Here is a 17,317-nt window from a genome sequence, read left to right on the forward strand (position 1 = left end):
CGGGATTTGCCGTGGCCTTCCTCTCCCTTCAAAGGCACCGTACGCATGTAGTAGGGTAGTAGGTATTCATACCTGCAACGCCTTACTCTCTCACTCCAAAACGCCAGTTCGGCCATTGTTCAGGTCGGCTTCACAACATGGCCAACCGAATCTCCTCCCCCACCCCTGTTTCACGCCCATCGCACGCAAGCCAGCAACGGCATGGCACTGTCGAGCTTCCAAGTCCAGCAGTCGACCCGTTTCGTTCATCCACATTTGCAGCCGGCGAGGTGTACTGCACTGCACTGCACTGCACTGTGCCTGGGTATGCTAATCGGAAAACGTCTGGGAATGGAGTCGGCAATTTGTATCGCCATGTGTCTCTCTCCCTCCACCGTTGTAATACTTGGCTGACCGTGGCTTGGACCGGACAATTTGACGTCGGGAAAGGCCGTCGGCCGTGGGCCTTGAAACCGCCCAGCCCCCAGATTCGGGATGGGCTCGCTGTCTCCCGTTCTTAGTATCCAGTTTAGATGTGCGGCTAAAGTCGAAGCAGTACGGGGATTGGAGTAGGGTAAGTGTACACATACTGCAGGTACAGCATGCCGGGCCTGGGCACTGTAGCATGTTGCTTGAATTCCATGTGCCTGGCAGTTCTCACGCAGAATCCCACATGCACTCACGGTACATGCGTACAGCTGTATATACAGCTGTATAATTTTTTTTTTCTCTTTGGTATCACGTCCCATCAACTCAATGCACCTGCTGGGAGCGGGGGCAAGGTGACAAGCCCTTTGGGCCATCACCCTTGACCACGCCCTCCCCCCCCAAAAGAACCCATTTGCCAGGGTCCTCTCAGCCTGGCCGAGTGAGCATTATTTTTCTGTTTATGAAGCATGTAGAAAGACGTAGATGTTGACTATGAGCACTCAACACTGAGTTACGGCATCAGCCAACCGTACATTGACGGTACAATATGTGCCTTGGCTGGCTTGTACAAGTTCGAGTCGCCTGGGAGACGATTAGCGACGGCAACGTTGCAGAATACATGTGCGAGAACATGGCCGCACTCACTGTCATGAGGTTTCCAGAAGGAGGGCAGCCGCTTGGTGGATGAAGCATCACTTTACCGAGGAATGCAAAATACCTAGCGATGAATCTATCGTCATGGCAGACCCGAGAGAACAAACAGGCCTGCGGTTGGAGCTTCTTGCATACAAGCATACATATGCCCGTATGCGGACAGGCTATGCATTCATATATCGATGCATCCATGTGCTTGTGATGGAAGCCGCGCCCCTTCGCATACGTGCATGACATGCACACGGCCTACTAGTATTACTTACATCAGAGTACATGCAAGTAGAGATACAGGTCATCTTACAGACGCTCTTCTTCATCGTACACAGTCACGACGTCCCCGACGGCAATCATCGCCGTCGGCAGCTGCTTCCCGACACTCTCCTCTCCCGCTTCGTGTCGCGCGTGTGAGCCGAAGAACACCTTCCCATCAAATCTCCTCGTCTTGGCCAGCGTGCTGAACGGTTCCTGCCGCTTCTCCGCCGTCATCTGGTCAACGCAGACCATCTGGCACCGTCGGCAGGCACCTAGGAACTTGAACTTGTGCTTCCCAATCCACACCCCGCTCCAAGAATCCTCCGAGTACGCCGGCTCTGCCTGCTTTCCCGCGAGTGCCTCGATGACGATGTTGGCCCGAAAGGCAGATTCGGGGACGGCCTCTCCACCGCGACGCTCAATCTCCTCGTTCAGCGCGCCGACGCTGGCGCTGTGGACCAGCAGGATGGGGCTCTCATTCGACAGCAATATCTTGCCGGCTTGATTTTGCTCAGAGTCCGAGTCCGGCGGTGACGGCATGTCGGGAAACGAGCCGGGCAAGCCTCTGACCCTCTTTGGTTGCTGATGCTTCTGCATCCGAGCCTTGGACGTCCGGCTGCCGAGCCCAAGCCCCCCCGACGGGAACCTCGCCAGCACGCATGGGACGCCGAGCGCGTCGGTGAAGAAGTCGTTGATCTCGCTCGAGGTGTAGCCCTGAGCAGACACTTCCTCTCCGCATACCCGGGAAGGCCTTTGGCTGGACCCTTTGCTAAACAGGGCAGGGTTGGCCGACAGGGGGATGTGCACAGAACGGGCCGCACCCTCGCCCTCGCGGTGGTATTCCACGCGCAGCAGTCCTTGTGCAAAGTCAAGCACCGGCCGCAGCAACGCCATCTTGGGGTACTGCTTCTGCGTGAGCGCTTGGCCCGACCCTCGGTGCACGAGGCACCATTCGCGATCCCACGCCAGTCCTTCCGCTCTGACTTCCCATCGAGTACCTGCCGGCACGGTGAATCCGGCACAGCTCTTGATGGGGAACACCGTAATCGTCTTCACTCGAAGCGTGCTCGATCGCTCGACACCTCTGCGTTCGCCGTTGCCCACGGATCGCGTCCAAATGTCGTCGCCTTCGACAAAGTATTCCCTCACAAAGTCGACGAACTTGTCCACGTCTGACTTAGTACTCATCGCCCCGAGGCTGGCCCTGATGACGCCCGTGGGCTTGCCGGCCATGAGTTCCGAGTCTGTTCCGCATCGAAAGCCGGCCGACAGGTTCCTCTTCATTTCCCACGGCTCCAAGCCGAGAGCAGAAGCTATCTCGCCGGGGCTGCACAGTCCGCCGGTTCGAACATGAATCTGCTTCAGAATGGCCAGTTTTTCCACCTCGGCAAGACTAACCCATTCCGATGCGCTGTTGACGAGGTTGAATGACACCACCGGCCCCGTACCCAACGGTCCTGCTTCATTCGCTCCTCTCGTGTAAATCACGCAGGCTGGTCGTCCATTCCGATGCTTCAGAGAGTAAAGGCCATCATGTAGCCTTTCCGTCAGGTATTTTGTGTGTCCACCAACCCGGTCCATCGATCCAAACAGTTTCGCGTGCGTCGTCAGCGCCGCGTCAACAGCCCTGATGTTGTGGAACGGAAGAGTCCCATCTTCCAGCCGCTCGTGTAGGAACTGTGCCTTCCGGGCGTGCCACTGCTCCTTGCCGCAAACGACCATGTCTACTGTGCCACCTCCAAAGTATCGCCGATGATCAAAGACAGCCTCTGATGTACGTCGCACGATCAGTGCTCCAAGATCCGGGAATCCAAAAATCTTGTACAAGCTGAGAACAGTAAAATCAGCCGCATAATCCACCGCACCGAGGTCCAACTGCGAAGTTGCGCTAAATGATGCTGCGTCGACCAGGGTATATACCGCCGCTGAGTTCTTGGCTACATTTTCCTTGACGCCTTTCGCCCACCCCATCGGGTATCGTTTCCCGTTCATGTGGGATTGCGCGGAATAGGAGAAGAGTGTCGCGCTCGTGTTCGCCGATGCTCCACGAAATGGATCCTTTCCATCCAGCCAGTCCTGCACGTCATGGTCATCGAGACAGACGCTGGAGGTTGACTCCTCGCGCGCTCCGATGAGGCTTGTGTGGCAGGCTTGATGATACGCATAGGCATATCCTCGGGGAAGCGACCTCAACGCCTCAACGACGAGCTTCACCCCCGCCGTAGCGTTGGCCACAAATACGAGGTCATACTCGGAGGGGTCGGCTTGGAAGAAAGTGAGAAGCCGCAGCCGCACATCATCGATCCGTGCCGTCGAGAGCTGAGAGGGCCATGACGCCGAGTGCGGGTTTCCGTACAGAACTGAAGTCATGTCGGCAGCAAACGCATCCATCAACGACTTTGGGCACAGCGCAGAGCCGGCATGGTCCAGATAAACCGAGTCTATTGTGCCTTGTTTAACCATACGAACCAGCTACGTTGAGAGGAAAGGAGAGCAGAAGGAGGGGGGAGAAGAGGAGTCAAGGAGGGCAGCGGAGAGCAGAGCAGAGCAGAGCAGAGCAGAGCAGAGCAGAGCAGAGCAGGCAGGCATGCTTACCCCTGATCATGGGATATTCTCGGTCGCGAAACTCGTCAACGGCCGCATTGTATTCGGGACAGGGTGCGCAGACCATTCTCCTTAACCGTTCCATGACGTTGAAAATCGAGCGGAGTTATCGTCAGCCCTTTGCAGAATCGTGGCCCCAAGCCTCCTGCGCCGGAACTTCAGCTTGCAAGCTCGGCACAGTCGACATGGTTCGGTAGGATGGAAGGATGAAGCTAGTATCGCATGCTCATGGGTACAGTGTATAATACTCGGTACTGTGGATGAGATACCACCAAAGCTTCCCTATAATACAGTGCTGATTCCTAGATCGACTCTAGCCGGAACGACGACACTCGCCACCCTTTCTGCGGCAAACCCACAGCGGCCTTGCCATTGGCCACCCAACGGACACTGCGTCCTGGGGAACCGTGCACAGTTTATCAAGGCACTGTGTTGACGCACTGTATCATAACGTTCGTCCGACTTTTCGCCCCCCCCCCCCCCCCCCCCCTCTTTGGTTCATCCAATCCATCGATGGCAGGCAGTGGAAGTGGAGCCTGCCGACGCGGTTGGTCGACTTGTTTGTAACACCACTCGGCAGCTCTGCAGGTCCACCTGGCACCAGCTTCGACTTGATCCTCTCCTTCATCTACAACCTACATGTCCGTCTCTCAGCACCGTCATCCATCATCCATCCATCCATCCATCCATCCACCCACGCCTGCTTGGCTTGGTCTCGCCAACGGAGCGCAGCGTTAACTCCGTTGGAGCGTCGCCTCTGGTCAATATTCAGTTCGTCGTCCCTCTCCTCTTTCTTCCCATTCGTTCTTCTGCTGCAGCGAATTCTATTTCGCTTTTCTTCCTCGCTACTCCTCGTCGGAGCCAATCCTTTCGCGCAACAGGACTGATGGCTTGCCCATCACGCCTCGCGGGCAATCATTGACTCCTACCCTTCCTTCAACCTCCTCACTCATCTGCTAGACCCCTCTGTCGGAGGGAGCTCATATCATCCTCGTCCATGCCCGATTATCCATGCCATCCATCTGTTCTTTCACAATCTCGTTGCCCTCCTCTCCGCATAACCTCGTTCAGAATGTCCTCTAACGGTGTTTTCTTCCACTCTCGCCAACAGGTAAATCACCTGGACGAGCTTGCTGTAGCAGCTGATATTCACACTCCGGCAAGCCTTCGTTACGACACCAGCTGATACGCAAGCCACCCACCTTTACCCGACAGCTCCCGACGGGGAAAGCTACCCGTTTCTCGGAACCCTGAAGCGCGAGCCGATTGCATGATGGACTCCTACTCCTCATATCGAGATTCCTCCGCCAGATCCCCACCGGAACGGAAGTGGAGTCGAGGAGATGATCGAGATGACCGGGCCGATGGCTTTTATCGTGCCCGATCTCCTGGTAGATTCCATCATGTCCTGCGTCGGCCAAAAGCTTGGCGCCTGGAAGCCGCCCGGAAGACTGACGCGTCCTTCTCCGCAGGCCACGACAGAAGAGACCGTCGCCGCTCCCGCTCGCCGCCTGCGCTCGATCGATATGAGCCTCGCCCTCGCCGAGAGGACCGCGACAGAGACGACCGACGCCGCATCGCCTCCCCGCCTGCAAACATCGACCGTTATGTTCCCGGACAGGGCAGCAGCCCCGCGCCTGCCATGACGGTGAATCCCCTCGCAGACCCCGCTCGACTCCCGTATCAAGTAGGCTTCTCCTACTTTGGAGAATGGTGGAGGATGAATGAGAAGACGAAGGAGGAGAAGGAGCGTACGCGTACCGGTCGCAGACGAGAGCCTGAACGGAACCGCGGACCTCGGGAGATGCAGGAGGACCGCGAGAAGGAGAAGACCAAGATACAAGCGGCATACGATGCGTACAAGGAGGAGTTGAATGCCAAAATGGCACGAACCTTTGTCGCCGAGCACAAAAAGGAACAGTGGTTCAGAGAAAGATACGTTCCCGAAGTCAGAGACGAGCTCAAGGTCAAGATCAACGAGATCCGACGAGGTGCTTACAGCCAGTGGGAACACGATCTCGAGACGGGCACTTTTGACGACTTCTCTCTCGAGGGACTCCCCAAAAGCGAAAGCAACGGCAGCGGCGGGACGGTCGAGAAAGAGGAAGGAGAGGCGACTGCCAGCAACGAGATTCTCGGAATCGGTGACCTCGTCCCGGCCAACGGCGCGGACATCCGCGACGAGAGTCAGCTCCAGCCAACACTTCTCATCAAGACCATTGCCCCACACGTCAGCCGCGAGAACCTCGAGTCCTTTTGCAGGGAAAACCTCGGCGAGGGATCAGGCGGCTTCCGGTGGCTATCTCTGTCCGACCCAAACCCTAGCAAGAGGTACCACCGTATCGGCTGGGTCATGCTTCACCCTTTCTCCGAAGCTGACACGGATCCGACAGCGACCGACCGGGACTGGCCCAAGGACGACGATGGCGACGAGGCGATAAAGTCCCCCGCGCCCGTGTCGGCGGCGGAGAAGGCCCTCGATGCGGTGAATGGCAAGACCGTCAAGGACGAGGTGCGAGGAGATTTCGTCTGCCACGTCGGCGTCCACAATCCGCCTATGAATCCGCGAAAGAAAGCGTTGTGGGATCTGTTTTCCGCGCCCGAGCGCGTCGAAAAGGATCTGCTCTTGGTCCAGCGCGTCGTGAACAAGTTTGAAGAGCATTTCGGTTCTCATTTCCAGGCAGTCCTGAAGGTTGAGGAAAAGGCCGAAGAGCTGAGGCACTCCGGCCGACTTCAACCAGCCGCCCCGCCCTCGGCGGGCGCCAAAAAAGTGAAGAGAGAACGGGAGATTGCGATGGATGAAGCTATGGACAATGAAGATGCCATGGCCGAGGTGGAGGAGGAGGAGGAGGACGGCATCGTTGACGAGGACGAGGCGGATGACGAAGACTTGCTCTTCAAGAAGAAGCAGCTGGACCTTCTGATTGAGTACCTACGCAGGGTCTTCAGCTTCTGCTTCTTTTGCGTCTTCGAGAGCGACTCCGTCCACGAGCTTGCGCGGAAGTGCCCCGGGGGCCATCTCCGCCGACCCCGAAGCACGCTTTCGTCGACGGCGAAGAATGTCGCTCGCGCCAGCGCCAACGGTGAAGGGTTCCCGCACAAGAAGCGAAACGACAGCATCGATGAAGGCGAACCAGAGTCTCCGGGATTGGAGAGGAAATCCCGAATGACGTCGGGCAAGACGGAGCAGCAGCTTCTCCGGGCCTACAACTGGGTCAAAACCTTTGAGGATAAGCTGATGCAGATTCTGGAGCCTCAATCCGTTGATCTTCACAAACTTGGCGGTCGACCAACCGCTGAAGCCGTGGACCAAGAGTTGGTCAAGCACGTGAAGCAGGAAGACGAACACAAGTGGCGATGCAAGGTGCCGGAGTGCACCAAGCTATTCAAGGAGGAGCACTTCTGGAAGAAGCACGTGGAGAAGCGACACGGCGACTGGCTGGACGGCCTGAAGCAAGAGGTATGTGGTGAAATGCAGAGCCATCGCCCTCGTCCCCCTTCCTAATGTCGCCTCGCTAATGCCGTTTGCAGTTTGAGCTCATCAACGCCTACGTCATGGATCCTGCTCACATCGCGCCCTCGCGTACCGACGCAAACTCCAACGGCCACTTCCCCGCCCCCAATGGCCAGTCGGTATCTGGCACGCCCCGCGGATTCAACCTGCAAAACTTCCCCGTCGGCAACGTCATGGGCATGCCGAGCTTCCCCATGCCCCCCGGCGGCTTTCAGACCATGTTTGCGGGGATGCCATCGGCAGGTTGGAACCCGATGGGCGACGAACGGTCCGGCGGTCCCATCCGCCGGGGCGGCGGCGGCGGCGGCGGTCGCGGACAGTTTCGCTCCGGGCCATACGATCGCCGCGGAGGCAATCGGTACGACGGTGGCCGGAACCGCATGGGCGGCTCGCGCTGGGGTGACGGAGCCGGGCCGGCGGCCGGAGGACCTCGCGAGGCTGTCCAAGGCAGAAGCTTGAAAAGCTACGAGGATCTGGACCAAGTGTCCGGGGGAGGCGGCGGCGAACTCAACTACTGATTGTAGTTTGGAATGCGAGGCTGCATCAAATTTCTTCTGGGGTAGGATTAAAAGATATTTCGTCAAGTTTATAGTAGCAGCTGACGGAACAGGGATGTACAGAAATATGTAGAAAATATTTACAACAAACCGGAAACAATGTGCTGGGACGCAGCGTGATATCGTGGTGATTTTTCAGTAATTTTATATGTTCTTGAGGACTTACACCTAGTTACAATGCTGTATATGTACCGTAAGTTCACTACTGCAGATTCAGTCCAGCGCAGGTGTGCCACCATCACCATCTGGGTGGGGCTTCGGAATCCCCGCTTGAACCGATAAAGCAGGGGTCGCAGGCTAGCAAAGTTCCTACACTTCGGATCTTTTTTTCCCCCATATCCATATCCATATCCAGATCCCATTCATTCATTTGTGTTCCACGCCGCCAGCACAGGAAGCCCCCTTCGCAACCTTCGCTATGGGTCTCCTTGCCGAATCTAAGAGGTATTTTGTCACAAGAACCCCCAGACTTTGTCTAGCAGCGGCCTGCTAACACGAACATGCACGTGCGGCAGCCGAAAAATTTCCTCCAAGGACCCCAACAATACCAAATGGGTCCGCGACACGAATACGTTTGGGCAGAAGATGCTGCGAGCCCAAGGCTGGGAACCGGGTCAGTTTCTTGGGATCCGGGATGCGACATATTCTGAGCTGCACACGGCCGCCAATGCGTCATACATTCGTGTGTCGATGAAAGACGATGTCAAGGGTCTCGGCTGGAACAAGTCCAAGGAGGACGAAGTGACGGGCTTGGACGTCTTTTCCGACTTGCTCAGCAGACTGAATGGAAAGAGTACGGCGGTTGTGGAAGCAGAGAAAGAGGTGCGGTTGGCTATGAAGACGAACCGATACGTGGAGCAAAAATACGGTGCTATGCGCTTCGTGAGAGGAGGCCTGTTGGTTGGCGACAAAACGAAAGAATGCCTGGATTGCGAGGAAGATGCAGATACGACCAAGCAGGAGACCGATGATGAGGTGACGTCGAAGAAGTGGAAGGAGAAGCAGTCAAAGAAACGAAAGGCTGCCGACATGGACAACGACTCGGACGAAGATTCCAACAACGAAAAGAAACGGCGCAAGGAGGAGCGAAGGCTCAGAAAGACTTTGGCGAAGAAAACCTCCGACTGTGCGGAAGAATCATCACGATCAAGCGACAACAAGGAGAAGAAGAAGACGAAGAAGAAGAAAACGAAAACGAAGAAGAGGAAGGACAAGGAGGCGGAGACGGATGAAGAGATGGCCGGATCCGACTCCGAAGATGGCGCTGAAGAGAAGTGCCACAAGTCGAAGCCGAACGAGAAGAAATCGCCGGCCCTCAGCGACTGTGAGGTGGATGAGTCGCGGAAAGGAAAGAAAGAAAAGAGGTTGAAAAAGAAGGACAAAAGGAAGGGCAAGAAGGAGCAAAGCTCGGGCTCGGAGCAAGACGCCTCCAACTCAGGTACGACAACAGGGATATCGACACCGACGGAGCCGTCGACCGGCACTGGCACCCCCCGAGGCAGTCGCAACTTTGTGCGGTCAAGGTTTATTGCGGCAAAACGGCAGGCCATGTTGGACACCAAGGCCTTGAACCAGGTTTGCACCCTCTTATCGTGCGCTCTCTGGATCCTTGCTCACATCTGTTGCAGATCTTCATGGTCAAGACGTAGAGTCGGCTTTTGCTCTGTCGGGCATGGAAGCATTTTTATCCGGGACAACTGGTTCATCATCATACTTATACATAGCGACATGTTTGCCTTCTATTTTTTTATCGACAGCGATTCTTCTTGAGGCGGAAACTATGGGTCTGGACCAGCATGAAGCCCATGAGCAGCTCATGTTCACAACGGCGGGAAAGTCAAAAGGACAGTAGGAAGGATTCTGTGTGCCGGATACGGTTCCCATGAGCACGCCTCTCGAACACGGCCGAGGATGAAAATTCTTGACGCATACCCCTGCCTGGATCGTAGGAAATAGTTTAGATGAAGAGGAGGAACCTTTCTTGCACAAGGGGGGCATCAGGCAGGGTGGCCGGGACCAGGTGGACGATTGATGTGCCAAGAATGTGAGCATGGGTTCGATGCGGAATTCAAGGCTCGCATTCCCCTCAACACATTGCTCTCCTGCTGTGAGCGGTGCGTGTGTTGTCACAGGACCGATGGTGACGCTTGGCGGCGACGGCGAGCATTAAGGCCGATGGCGAAGCAATAGTGAAATGAACAGCATCCCGGAAGTACTACAAAGAGTGTTCGGAACAACGCACAAGAAGGACCCATGATGCCAACGGAAGCTTTATTTCCATCGTATCGTATACATGTATGTACAAGGAGGGTGCTAGGCTCTCAGGTTCTCGACATTGTCGGTGCAGAATTGCCTTTGCCAAATCCGAGCCAGACGACTTATTCGTGCCACATTACGGAGACATAGACAGGATGACGCAAGCGGCGGTACATGGACTGGTGGTTATGGAAAAGTCTTGCACGACCAAATATTTGATTATTTGGTGTTGCGACCAAAATTGCTGCAGATTGCTGTGTTAGGAACGGCGCGTGCTCGGTCGGGACGCAGATGGGACGAAGTTGGTGATGGGGACGGGAATGGTAATGGGGGGGATGAAGATGGGAATGATGGTGATGGTGATGTGATGGTGATGGTGATGTGCTGGAAGGGGGGCAACGATGCCTGCCAGTCATCAATGGCATGGACGACGTACTTGTGGAAGAACTGGCTCAACATGCCGCCCTTGGCCTGCTGGTCCGACATGCTCTGTCGACGCGCCGCATCCGAATTATTCTTCTGCTGCTGGAGCCCCTCGAAGGAGGGCATGAAGCCGGAGCTCTGCATCGACCGTCAGCGCTGTTCGAAGCCAACCTCTGACGTCAGGGGACGACGGGTGTGGGACGATGAATGTTGAGGGTACGTACCCTGCGACGGTTGCCGGCTGGCGCGCTTGGCTGTGCCTTTGGAGTTGGCTCACTCATGATGGAGGAGATTCGAGCGCGGATGAAGGTGGATGGTGAGCAGATTGGTCAGTAGTAGCACGGTTGCGAGATGATTTGGACGGGAACCGATGAAGAGGGTTGGAGGATTCAGAAGATCGTACGACGACGAGGGGTCTGGCTGGTTTTAATCTTCGAGTGCTGGGCCGGTGCCTGCTGCGTCGTCGACCTGAACCGCATTGGTCTCTGCCCAGGAGGTGGGCAAGCAAGCTTTCCGACCGTCGTGGCGTGACGGTTGACCCAATGACGGTTGGCCGCCGCCCTCACCACCATCACGACTGGTGCTGTTCCCAGCCAATGAAGGAGACTGGAAGGTTGGCCGAAGCATATTCGTGAAGACGCACAGTCGGGACTGCGGTGAACTTGTATGCTAGTGAGAAAGGTACCTTGCTACGATCATGTACCTACCTTGGTACTTTACACCGCACACGAACGCCTGTACCCATTTGAATGCACTGATAGAGAGGCACATGCAAGTATATCTGTGCTGCACTATATTCGTGCTGCACTACTCCGTAGTACGTCGATAGTGGCACCAACAGCTAGACGATGACATGAAAGTGTGGGTGGATGGCTCTCTGCCTATCATCGGATCAACAACCACCGATCAAGGCGAAGGTGGCGCTTAGTCGCACAATCTTCTCAAATCACCGCTGTCTCCTCGTACCCGTCTCGTCGTCATTGACAAACGACGGGACAATAGGAAGGGAGCAGCACCACGGGAGGTTGGAGGGTCATGGCAGTCATCATGTCGCCTTGATGTCGCCTCGCCTCCTTCGGCGAAGCAAAGCCCGCTGTAATCGTAGCTCTAGCACCTGAAAGTACCGAGCAGGTACAGGCACCACGAGCGCTACAACCCAGCACGCCGTACCCCGTACTTGTGATGCGCATGTCCTCGCGCGCAGGGTCGCGTATCGCGTACTCGCGTCACGTGGTGACGTCCAGGCGGCGATCGACGACTCGTCCCACGGCTCGTCCAGTCATCAAGTCTTATTCTATCATGCATGGATCCATCTACATGTACTACCACGGCGAGCATCGGGCTGGCGGACGCCTGTCCCTCCCTCCACCTCGTCGTCGTCGGGCCTTCGCCTGCTCCATTAATTTTGCTCCAACCTCACCGCCGGGTTCCGCTCGATGAAGCCGAGGTCGACCTTGTGGCCGAGGAGCTCGCGAATGTTGGAGATCTTGTACTTGATCATGGTCGGCCGCTCGAGGCTCAGGCCCCAGCCGAAGACGCGCATGTCCTTGGGCAGGCCCATGGCCTCGAGCATCTCGGGCCGGAACATGCCGCTGTTGCCGATCTCGACGAGCTTGTTGAGGCCCTTGTGGAAGGAGAAGATCTCCATGCTCGGCTCCGTGTACGGGTTGTAGGCCGGCTTGAACTTGAGGTCGGTGATGCCCATCTTGCCGAAGAAGACCTCCATGAACTCCATGAGGCCGCCGAGGGAGAGGCCGTAGTCGGCGATGACGCCCTCGACCTGGTGGAACTCGGCCAGGTGGGTCGCGTCGACCGTCTCGTTGCGGAAGACGCGGTCGATGGAAAAGTACCGAGCCGGCTTCGGCCGTCCGTCCGGTCCCTTGGTCGCCGCGAGCTTGTGGAGCATGGCGGCCGAGATGGAGGTCGTGTGCGTCCGCAGCACGAGCTTGAGCGCCTCGTCGGCCGCCCACGGGTACCGGTAGCCGATGGAGCCGTACTTGCCGTCCTGGTGCACCTCCTTCACGTTGTTCCAGTACGCCTCCGTGTCCTGGCCCTCGCCCTGCGGTCGGGGCTTGTCGCCGACCTTGGGGTCCGAGATGTAGAAGGTGTCCTGCAGGTCTCGCGCCGGGTGCTGCTGCGGCACGAAGAGGGCGTCAAAGTTCCAGAAGCCCGTCTCGACGAACTTGTTGGTCGGCATCTCCTCGAAGCCCATCTCGAAGAAGATCTGCCGGAACTCGTGCCGGACCTTGTTGAGCGGGTGCAGCGCGCCCGCCTGCTGGTCCGAGCCGAGCGCCTTGAAGTTGTACGGCTTGAACGTCGCCGTCTTCCACGCGCCCGAGGCGATCATCTCCGCCGTCAGGTCCGTCTCCTCCTTGGCGATCTCGAGCGCAAACTTGGGTCCCTTGGCCATCCTGAAGGCGACAATCTTTTGCATCCGGATGAGCTTGCGCTTCTTGAGGTCGTTGAGCACCTTGGCCTCGCCCGTCCTGGCCTCCTTGATCTTCTGCAGCTGTGCGCGCGTCACGTCTTCGATCGAGTCGGCCTGCGAGAGGCCAAAGGGGCTGGCGTCAGTCGAAAAATTTCCTCATGCCGCGCCTGCAGGCAAGGCGAAGGGGGAACGGTGGCGGGAGAGGGAACCGGTCGAAACGTACCGTCGCCACGAGCTTGCCATCCTTGCTCTTCGCTATCCACTTCTCTCGGAAGGCCTTGCCCTGGCCCAGCTTCGTCACGTTCTTGTCGCCGATTGCACTTTCCAGCTCCTGCACCGTCAGCCCGTCCATGGCCTGCTTCAGCGCCTCAAACACCCGGGCCTCGTGGGAACCGTGCTGGGCAATCTGTTCTGCTTCGGCCTCGAGGATGGCCTCTTCCCGCTCGATCGTCTCGTATGTAATCATCAATCGGGACCCCAGCCGGTCGAGGGCACCCTTCAATTCCTGCGCCGGCACGGCCGGGAAGACATCAACCGACTGGATCGGGCTCTGCGTCGACAGAGCCTGGAGGACCTGCGTCGTCAGGTCCCCCGCAGGAGCAGAGTTTGCCGTGGCCATGGTCGTTGCACGCGCGCTCCGAGTCCCCGAGGCGTGCAGTAGGCGGGTCGAAATGGACGAATGCTGGTGCTGCTGGTCCTTGAGCTTGCGACTTCAGTTGTCGTCCCGCGAAGTCCGATCACGATCAGGTGGGCAATAATGGACTTTTCGGCTGCACCGCCTCGTGCTGTAAATTGTCATGTCCAACTACACAGTACAGTACACCAATGGAGTAGTGTACACTGTACGAGTCCTGACTCCTACGGTGCATGTGCACTACTACAGTACTTACGGAGTGGAGTGTACGGAGTACTGTACCTACAGTAAGTACATGTAAGTACTGTACAGTACGGATAAGTGCTGTACGTATTTCTGGGCAACCTACTTAGTGTACAGTACTTACAAGTACTCCGTAATGTGCAATACTTCATAAATACTGTACTTATTTTGGCATCTACAGTACTTACAGCGCAGTACATGTACTTACCGTACTTATATGCTCTGCAAGTACAGTACTCCGTAGTCTTCCGTGAGTTAGTATTAATACAGTACTTGTATTACTCCGTACAGTACAGTCCTTACGTACTGTACACACATCCCCCCACCTTACCTGAACGCTGTAAGAATGGCGGGGCCATCTCCAGTGCGGCTACGGAGTAATTAATACCAGCGATGTTCATCCGGCGTCGGATTTTTTGTTCATCCAGGTCAGACGGCCCCAGCCTGGCACCTGCGGCGACAGCTGGGTACTAGCGGCAATGCTTAGTGCATGCACAGCGTCATCCCAAAGGGCAATATACCAGCTGCTCGCTGCATGCAGGCACGCCCTCGTCCAGAACCTCAGTCGCGTCGTCAGCCATCCAACCGACCCTCTCCCCCTCCTTCTGCCTAACAGCACAAGAAATCAGCGAACCTCATGACAAGGACGGCTTGAGCTCGAGCTGCTTCCATCCAGGACAACCCTGGCTCACGCAGCCCAGATGACGAGGCCCAGCTATGAACGATGATCCATCGCCCAACGGGACGACGACGCGAGACGACGACGGGGCCGAAACCGTCGGACGAAATGAAGGTCCCGACGATGACGACGGCAACCTTCATCTCAACAATCTCACCCACGCTTCTCCGTCTCCATCGCGCTCCCCTTCGAGGCGCCGTCGCAGGAAGCGGAGTCGAAAGAAGCGCAGTCCCGGTCTCGCCAAGAAGCTCTCCTTCGTCACCCACCTCCTCAAGACCATCGACCTTGTTGTCTTTGCAGAACTAAGCGCTCTGTATTACATGGAGTACGTCGCACGCTCGTCATTCTCCTCCGCTTCGCCCGGCCGGCCGAGGATGCTAATCCCGGCACAGATGCTCCCTCTTTCGATTCATGCTGCGCGCCGTCGGCCAGTACATGTACCTGACGCCCAAGGACGAAGCCTTCCCCTTCCTCATGCCTGCCAGTCGTCTCCACGTCCTCCTTGTCGTCATACCAAACTTCATCTGCTTACTCCTTCACGCCTTTGGCCCCGTCCCCTATGGGCCCGACTTCCACCGAGGATACCAGCACGGCGGCCTGATCATCGACTTCATCGGACAGCAGCCTCCGACCTATAAGCTGTACTACGCCTTGGCCGACCTGGCCATCTTTGCCCTGCAGTGCTTCATGCTGAGCGTCCACACCCAGAGGGAGCAGCTTCGCGTCAGCCTCAAGACATTTCGACCTTTGGTTCCCGGGCTTGCCCAGGAGCTATCGAATAGGCGGCGCTCGGCCGAGGATCTAGATGCAGAGGAGCGAGGCATCCTGCGGGAAGGGTTAAATGCCGCTCTTGACGACGACGACAACGGCCTCGAGTTGCAGTCGCTGCATGGTTCCCGGGAAGAAGGGGAGGTGGGGGAGGATCCCGAGCCGGGCCGAGAAGGCGAATCGTCCCTGCGAGACAGCCCCGGAGATGACGCTCCGAGATCACACCTGTTCGACGTCATGACTTCCGGCAACGCCATCCTCGGCGAATACCACCTCGTTCATTCCATCAAATCAGCCGCCATCGACCTCGAGCGCTCGGCCGCGCAGTCCATCCAGACGATCGGTTACGGCGCCACCGTCGCTGCTCTGCGGGCCCGTCGGCGACGAACACATGCCCAGCCTGGATCGCAGGAAATCATTTAGCTCGTGCCACCATGGCGTGTATGCACGTAATTGTCTAGTCGTACGCGTATGCGGCTGCCGCTGTAGCTGGCCGTGAGATAGCATCGCCGATCCGCCGAAGAAGGCAGGGAATAAAAAATAGCAAAATATCGTCACGCACGAGCACAGGCCACCAATGCGTCGAGTCGAGTGCACACAGAATTAGGTGTGCCCGTTGATGAATTCGATCTACGCTATTTTCCTGCCAACGTTGCCAACGCCCGACCCCTTGACCGAAATGATGATGTCGTCCGACTCGTCGTCGACATCTCGTAGTCCCCAGCTGCTGGCGCCAAACGTCTTGAGATCTCTCGCGAGCCCGACCAGGTCTTGGGTCCCAATGACTTCTCTGCCTACCCTTAGCCTACCGACGTCCTCGGACCCCATGGCCATGAGTATCAGGACGGTGCTGGCCGACACCTGAGTCACGCAGCCTCCTTGCGCGATCGATTCGAGCAACTGAAAGGCGCACTGCTTCCCCGTATCCTCCGGCACGACGCCTCCTGACGGGGGCACGACGACGTCTGCCGAGTACAGGACCCCGACCGAACTCGACTCTGCCACGAGGCTTAGGCCGAATCCGATGCCCAGCCGTCGCTTGCTTCCGGCCTTGTCCGTCGGCACAAGGGGCGCCTGGTCGTACTGGGCAGCGATGTGGATGTCGGAGACGAGAGGGTTCAGGATCTCACGCGCGGCGTGGATCATGCGCGCGTTGTTCGATGCTGACACGCCGGTGCAGTATGCGACACCCCGTATCCTCTTTATCCGGCCCGGATTCCGATTCAGGTGCAACGTTTTCGGAAGTCTGACCTGGCTGGCGAATCGGAGCTCGACAGATCCACCGCCGCCCTTGCCTCCGGGGCCGGCGCAGGATCTCGAAAGGACTCGAAGCTCGATTCGAGCCGGTGGTATTCCGAAGAGGCCGAAGAGGGGAAGGATGGCAGTCCGAAAGGTGTCGACCGAGGGATCGCCCGTCTCGGTGGCCGACGTGATGACGCCGGGGCCGGAAAACCGCACGTTCATGTGAGCCTTGGAAAAGGGGGCGAGAAGGCAGAGCGGCATGAGGAAGTAGGTGATGCCGCGGGTGCAGGTATCGGGAATGTGATGGTCGATCACGTCCCCCTCGGCCGCACCCTGTCCGGCAATCGTTCCCGTGATCAATCCCGGGTGGTAGGTCATGGTCGTGCCTGTGTACGAGATTTGCATCGAGCTGCCATTGGTGATGGCCTCGATGAGGCGCAGAAAGGAGATTTCATGGGGTGCGAGGCCGGGGTTCGTCGGCGACGTGCTGCGGATCTTGGAGATGTGAATGGGACGGCCGGTGAGGGTCGAGATGGTGAGCCGCCGAGCAAAGGACTGGTGACCTGTGAAACGCAGGTATTCGACTGATGGCTGAGACATGGTGGATGGCCTTTGTCGTTGCCTGAGCCTGGGGGACAGGAGGGCGGATGAGTCG

At 57.4% G+C, this 17,317-nt stretch overlaps 7 protein-coding genes across 7 annotated transcripts; 3 read left to right on the forward strand and 4 right to left on the reverse strand.

Annotated features, from left to right (window-relative positions):
• Positions 1-1,359: 1,359 nt before the first annotated feature.
• On the reverse strand, positions 1,360-4,003 carry DCS_07488 (molybdenum cofactor sulfurase; the record flags this gene model as incomplete). The annotated part of the gene is made up of 2 exons (XM_040804773.1): positions 1,360-3,755; positions 3,910-4,003. The coding sequence occupies 2 exons, from the start codon at positions 4,001-4,003 to the stop codon at positions 1,360-1,362; spliced, it is 2,490 nt and encodes an 829-aa protein (XP_040654877.1).
• Positions 4,004-5,191: 1,188 nt separating this feature from the next.
• On the forward strand, positions 5,192-7,950 carry DCS_07489 (uncharacterized protein; the record flags this gene model as incomplete). The annotated part of the gene is made up of 2 exons (XM_040804774.1): positions 5,192-7,378; positions 7,450-7,950. 2 exons carry the CDS (start codon positions 5,192-5,194, stop codon positions 7,948-7,950), a joined length of 2,688 nt encoding a protein of 895 aa, XP_040654878.1.
• Positions 7,951-8,407: 457 nt separating this feature from the next.
• DCS_07490 (uncharacterized protein) lies at positions 8,408-9,638 on the forward strand (the record flags this gene model as incomplete). The annotated part of the gene is made up of 3 exons (XM_040804775.1): positions 8,408-8,433; positions 8,505-9,564; positions 9,618-9,638. 3 exons carry the CDS (start codon positions 8,408-8,410, stop codon positions 9,636-9,638), a joined length of 1,107 nt encoding a protein of 368 aa, XP_040654879.1.
• Positions 9,639-10,464: 826 nt separating this feature from the next.
• Positions 10,465-10,949, reverse strand: DCS_07491 (uncharacterized protein; the record flags this gene model as incomplete). Its single annotated transcript, XM_040804776.1, has 2 exons — positions 10,465-10,806; positions 10,893-10,949. The coding sequence occupies 2 exons, from the start codon at positions 10,947-10,949 to the stop codon at positions 10,465-10,467; spliced, it is 399 nt and encodes a 132-aa protein (XP_040654880.1).
• Positions 10,950-12,067: 1,118 nt separating this feature from the next.
• Positions 12,068-13,715, reverse strand: DCS_07492 (phenylalanyl-tRNA synthetase alpha chain; the record flags this gene model as incomplete). The annotated part of the gene is made up of 2 exons (XM_040804777.1): positions 12,068-13,210; positions 13,320-13,715. 2 exons carry the CDS (start codon positions 13,713-13,715, stop codon positions 12,068-12,070), a joined length of 1,539 nt encoding a protein of 512 aa, XP_040654881.1.
• A 975-nt stretch (positions 13,716-14,690) lies between these two features.
• On the forward strand, positions 14,691-15,843 carry DCS_07493 (uncharacterized protein; the record flags this gene model as incomplete). Its single annotated transcript, XM_040804778.1, has 2 exons — positions 14,691-14,977; positions 15,045-15,843. The coding sequence occupies 2 exons, from the start codon at positions 14,691-14,693 to the stop codon at positions 15,841-15,843; spliced, it is 1,086 nt and encodes a 361-aa protein (XP_040654882.1).
• Positions 15,844-16,050: 207 nt separating this feature from the next.
• Positions 16,051-17,262, reverse strand: DCS_07494 (RNA-3'-phosphate cyclase family protein; the record flags this gene model as incomplete). The annotated part of the gene is made up of 1 exon (XM_040804779.1): positions 16,051-17,262. One exon carries the CDS (start codon positions 17,260-17,262, stop codon positions 16,051-16,053), a length of 1,212 nt encoding a protein of 403 aa, XP_040654883.1.
• Between the last annotated feature and the right edge of the window lie 55 nt (positions 17,263-17,317).

This window comes from Drechmeria coniospora, chromosome 03 (assembly GCF_001625195.1).
Source record: "Drechmeria coniospora strain ARSEF 6962 chromosome 03, whole genome shotgun sequence".
NCBI classification, from domain to species: domain Eukaryota; kingdom Fungi; phylum Ascomycota; class Sordariomycetes; order Hypocreales; family Ophiocordycipitaceae; genus Drechmeria; species Drechmeria coniospora.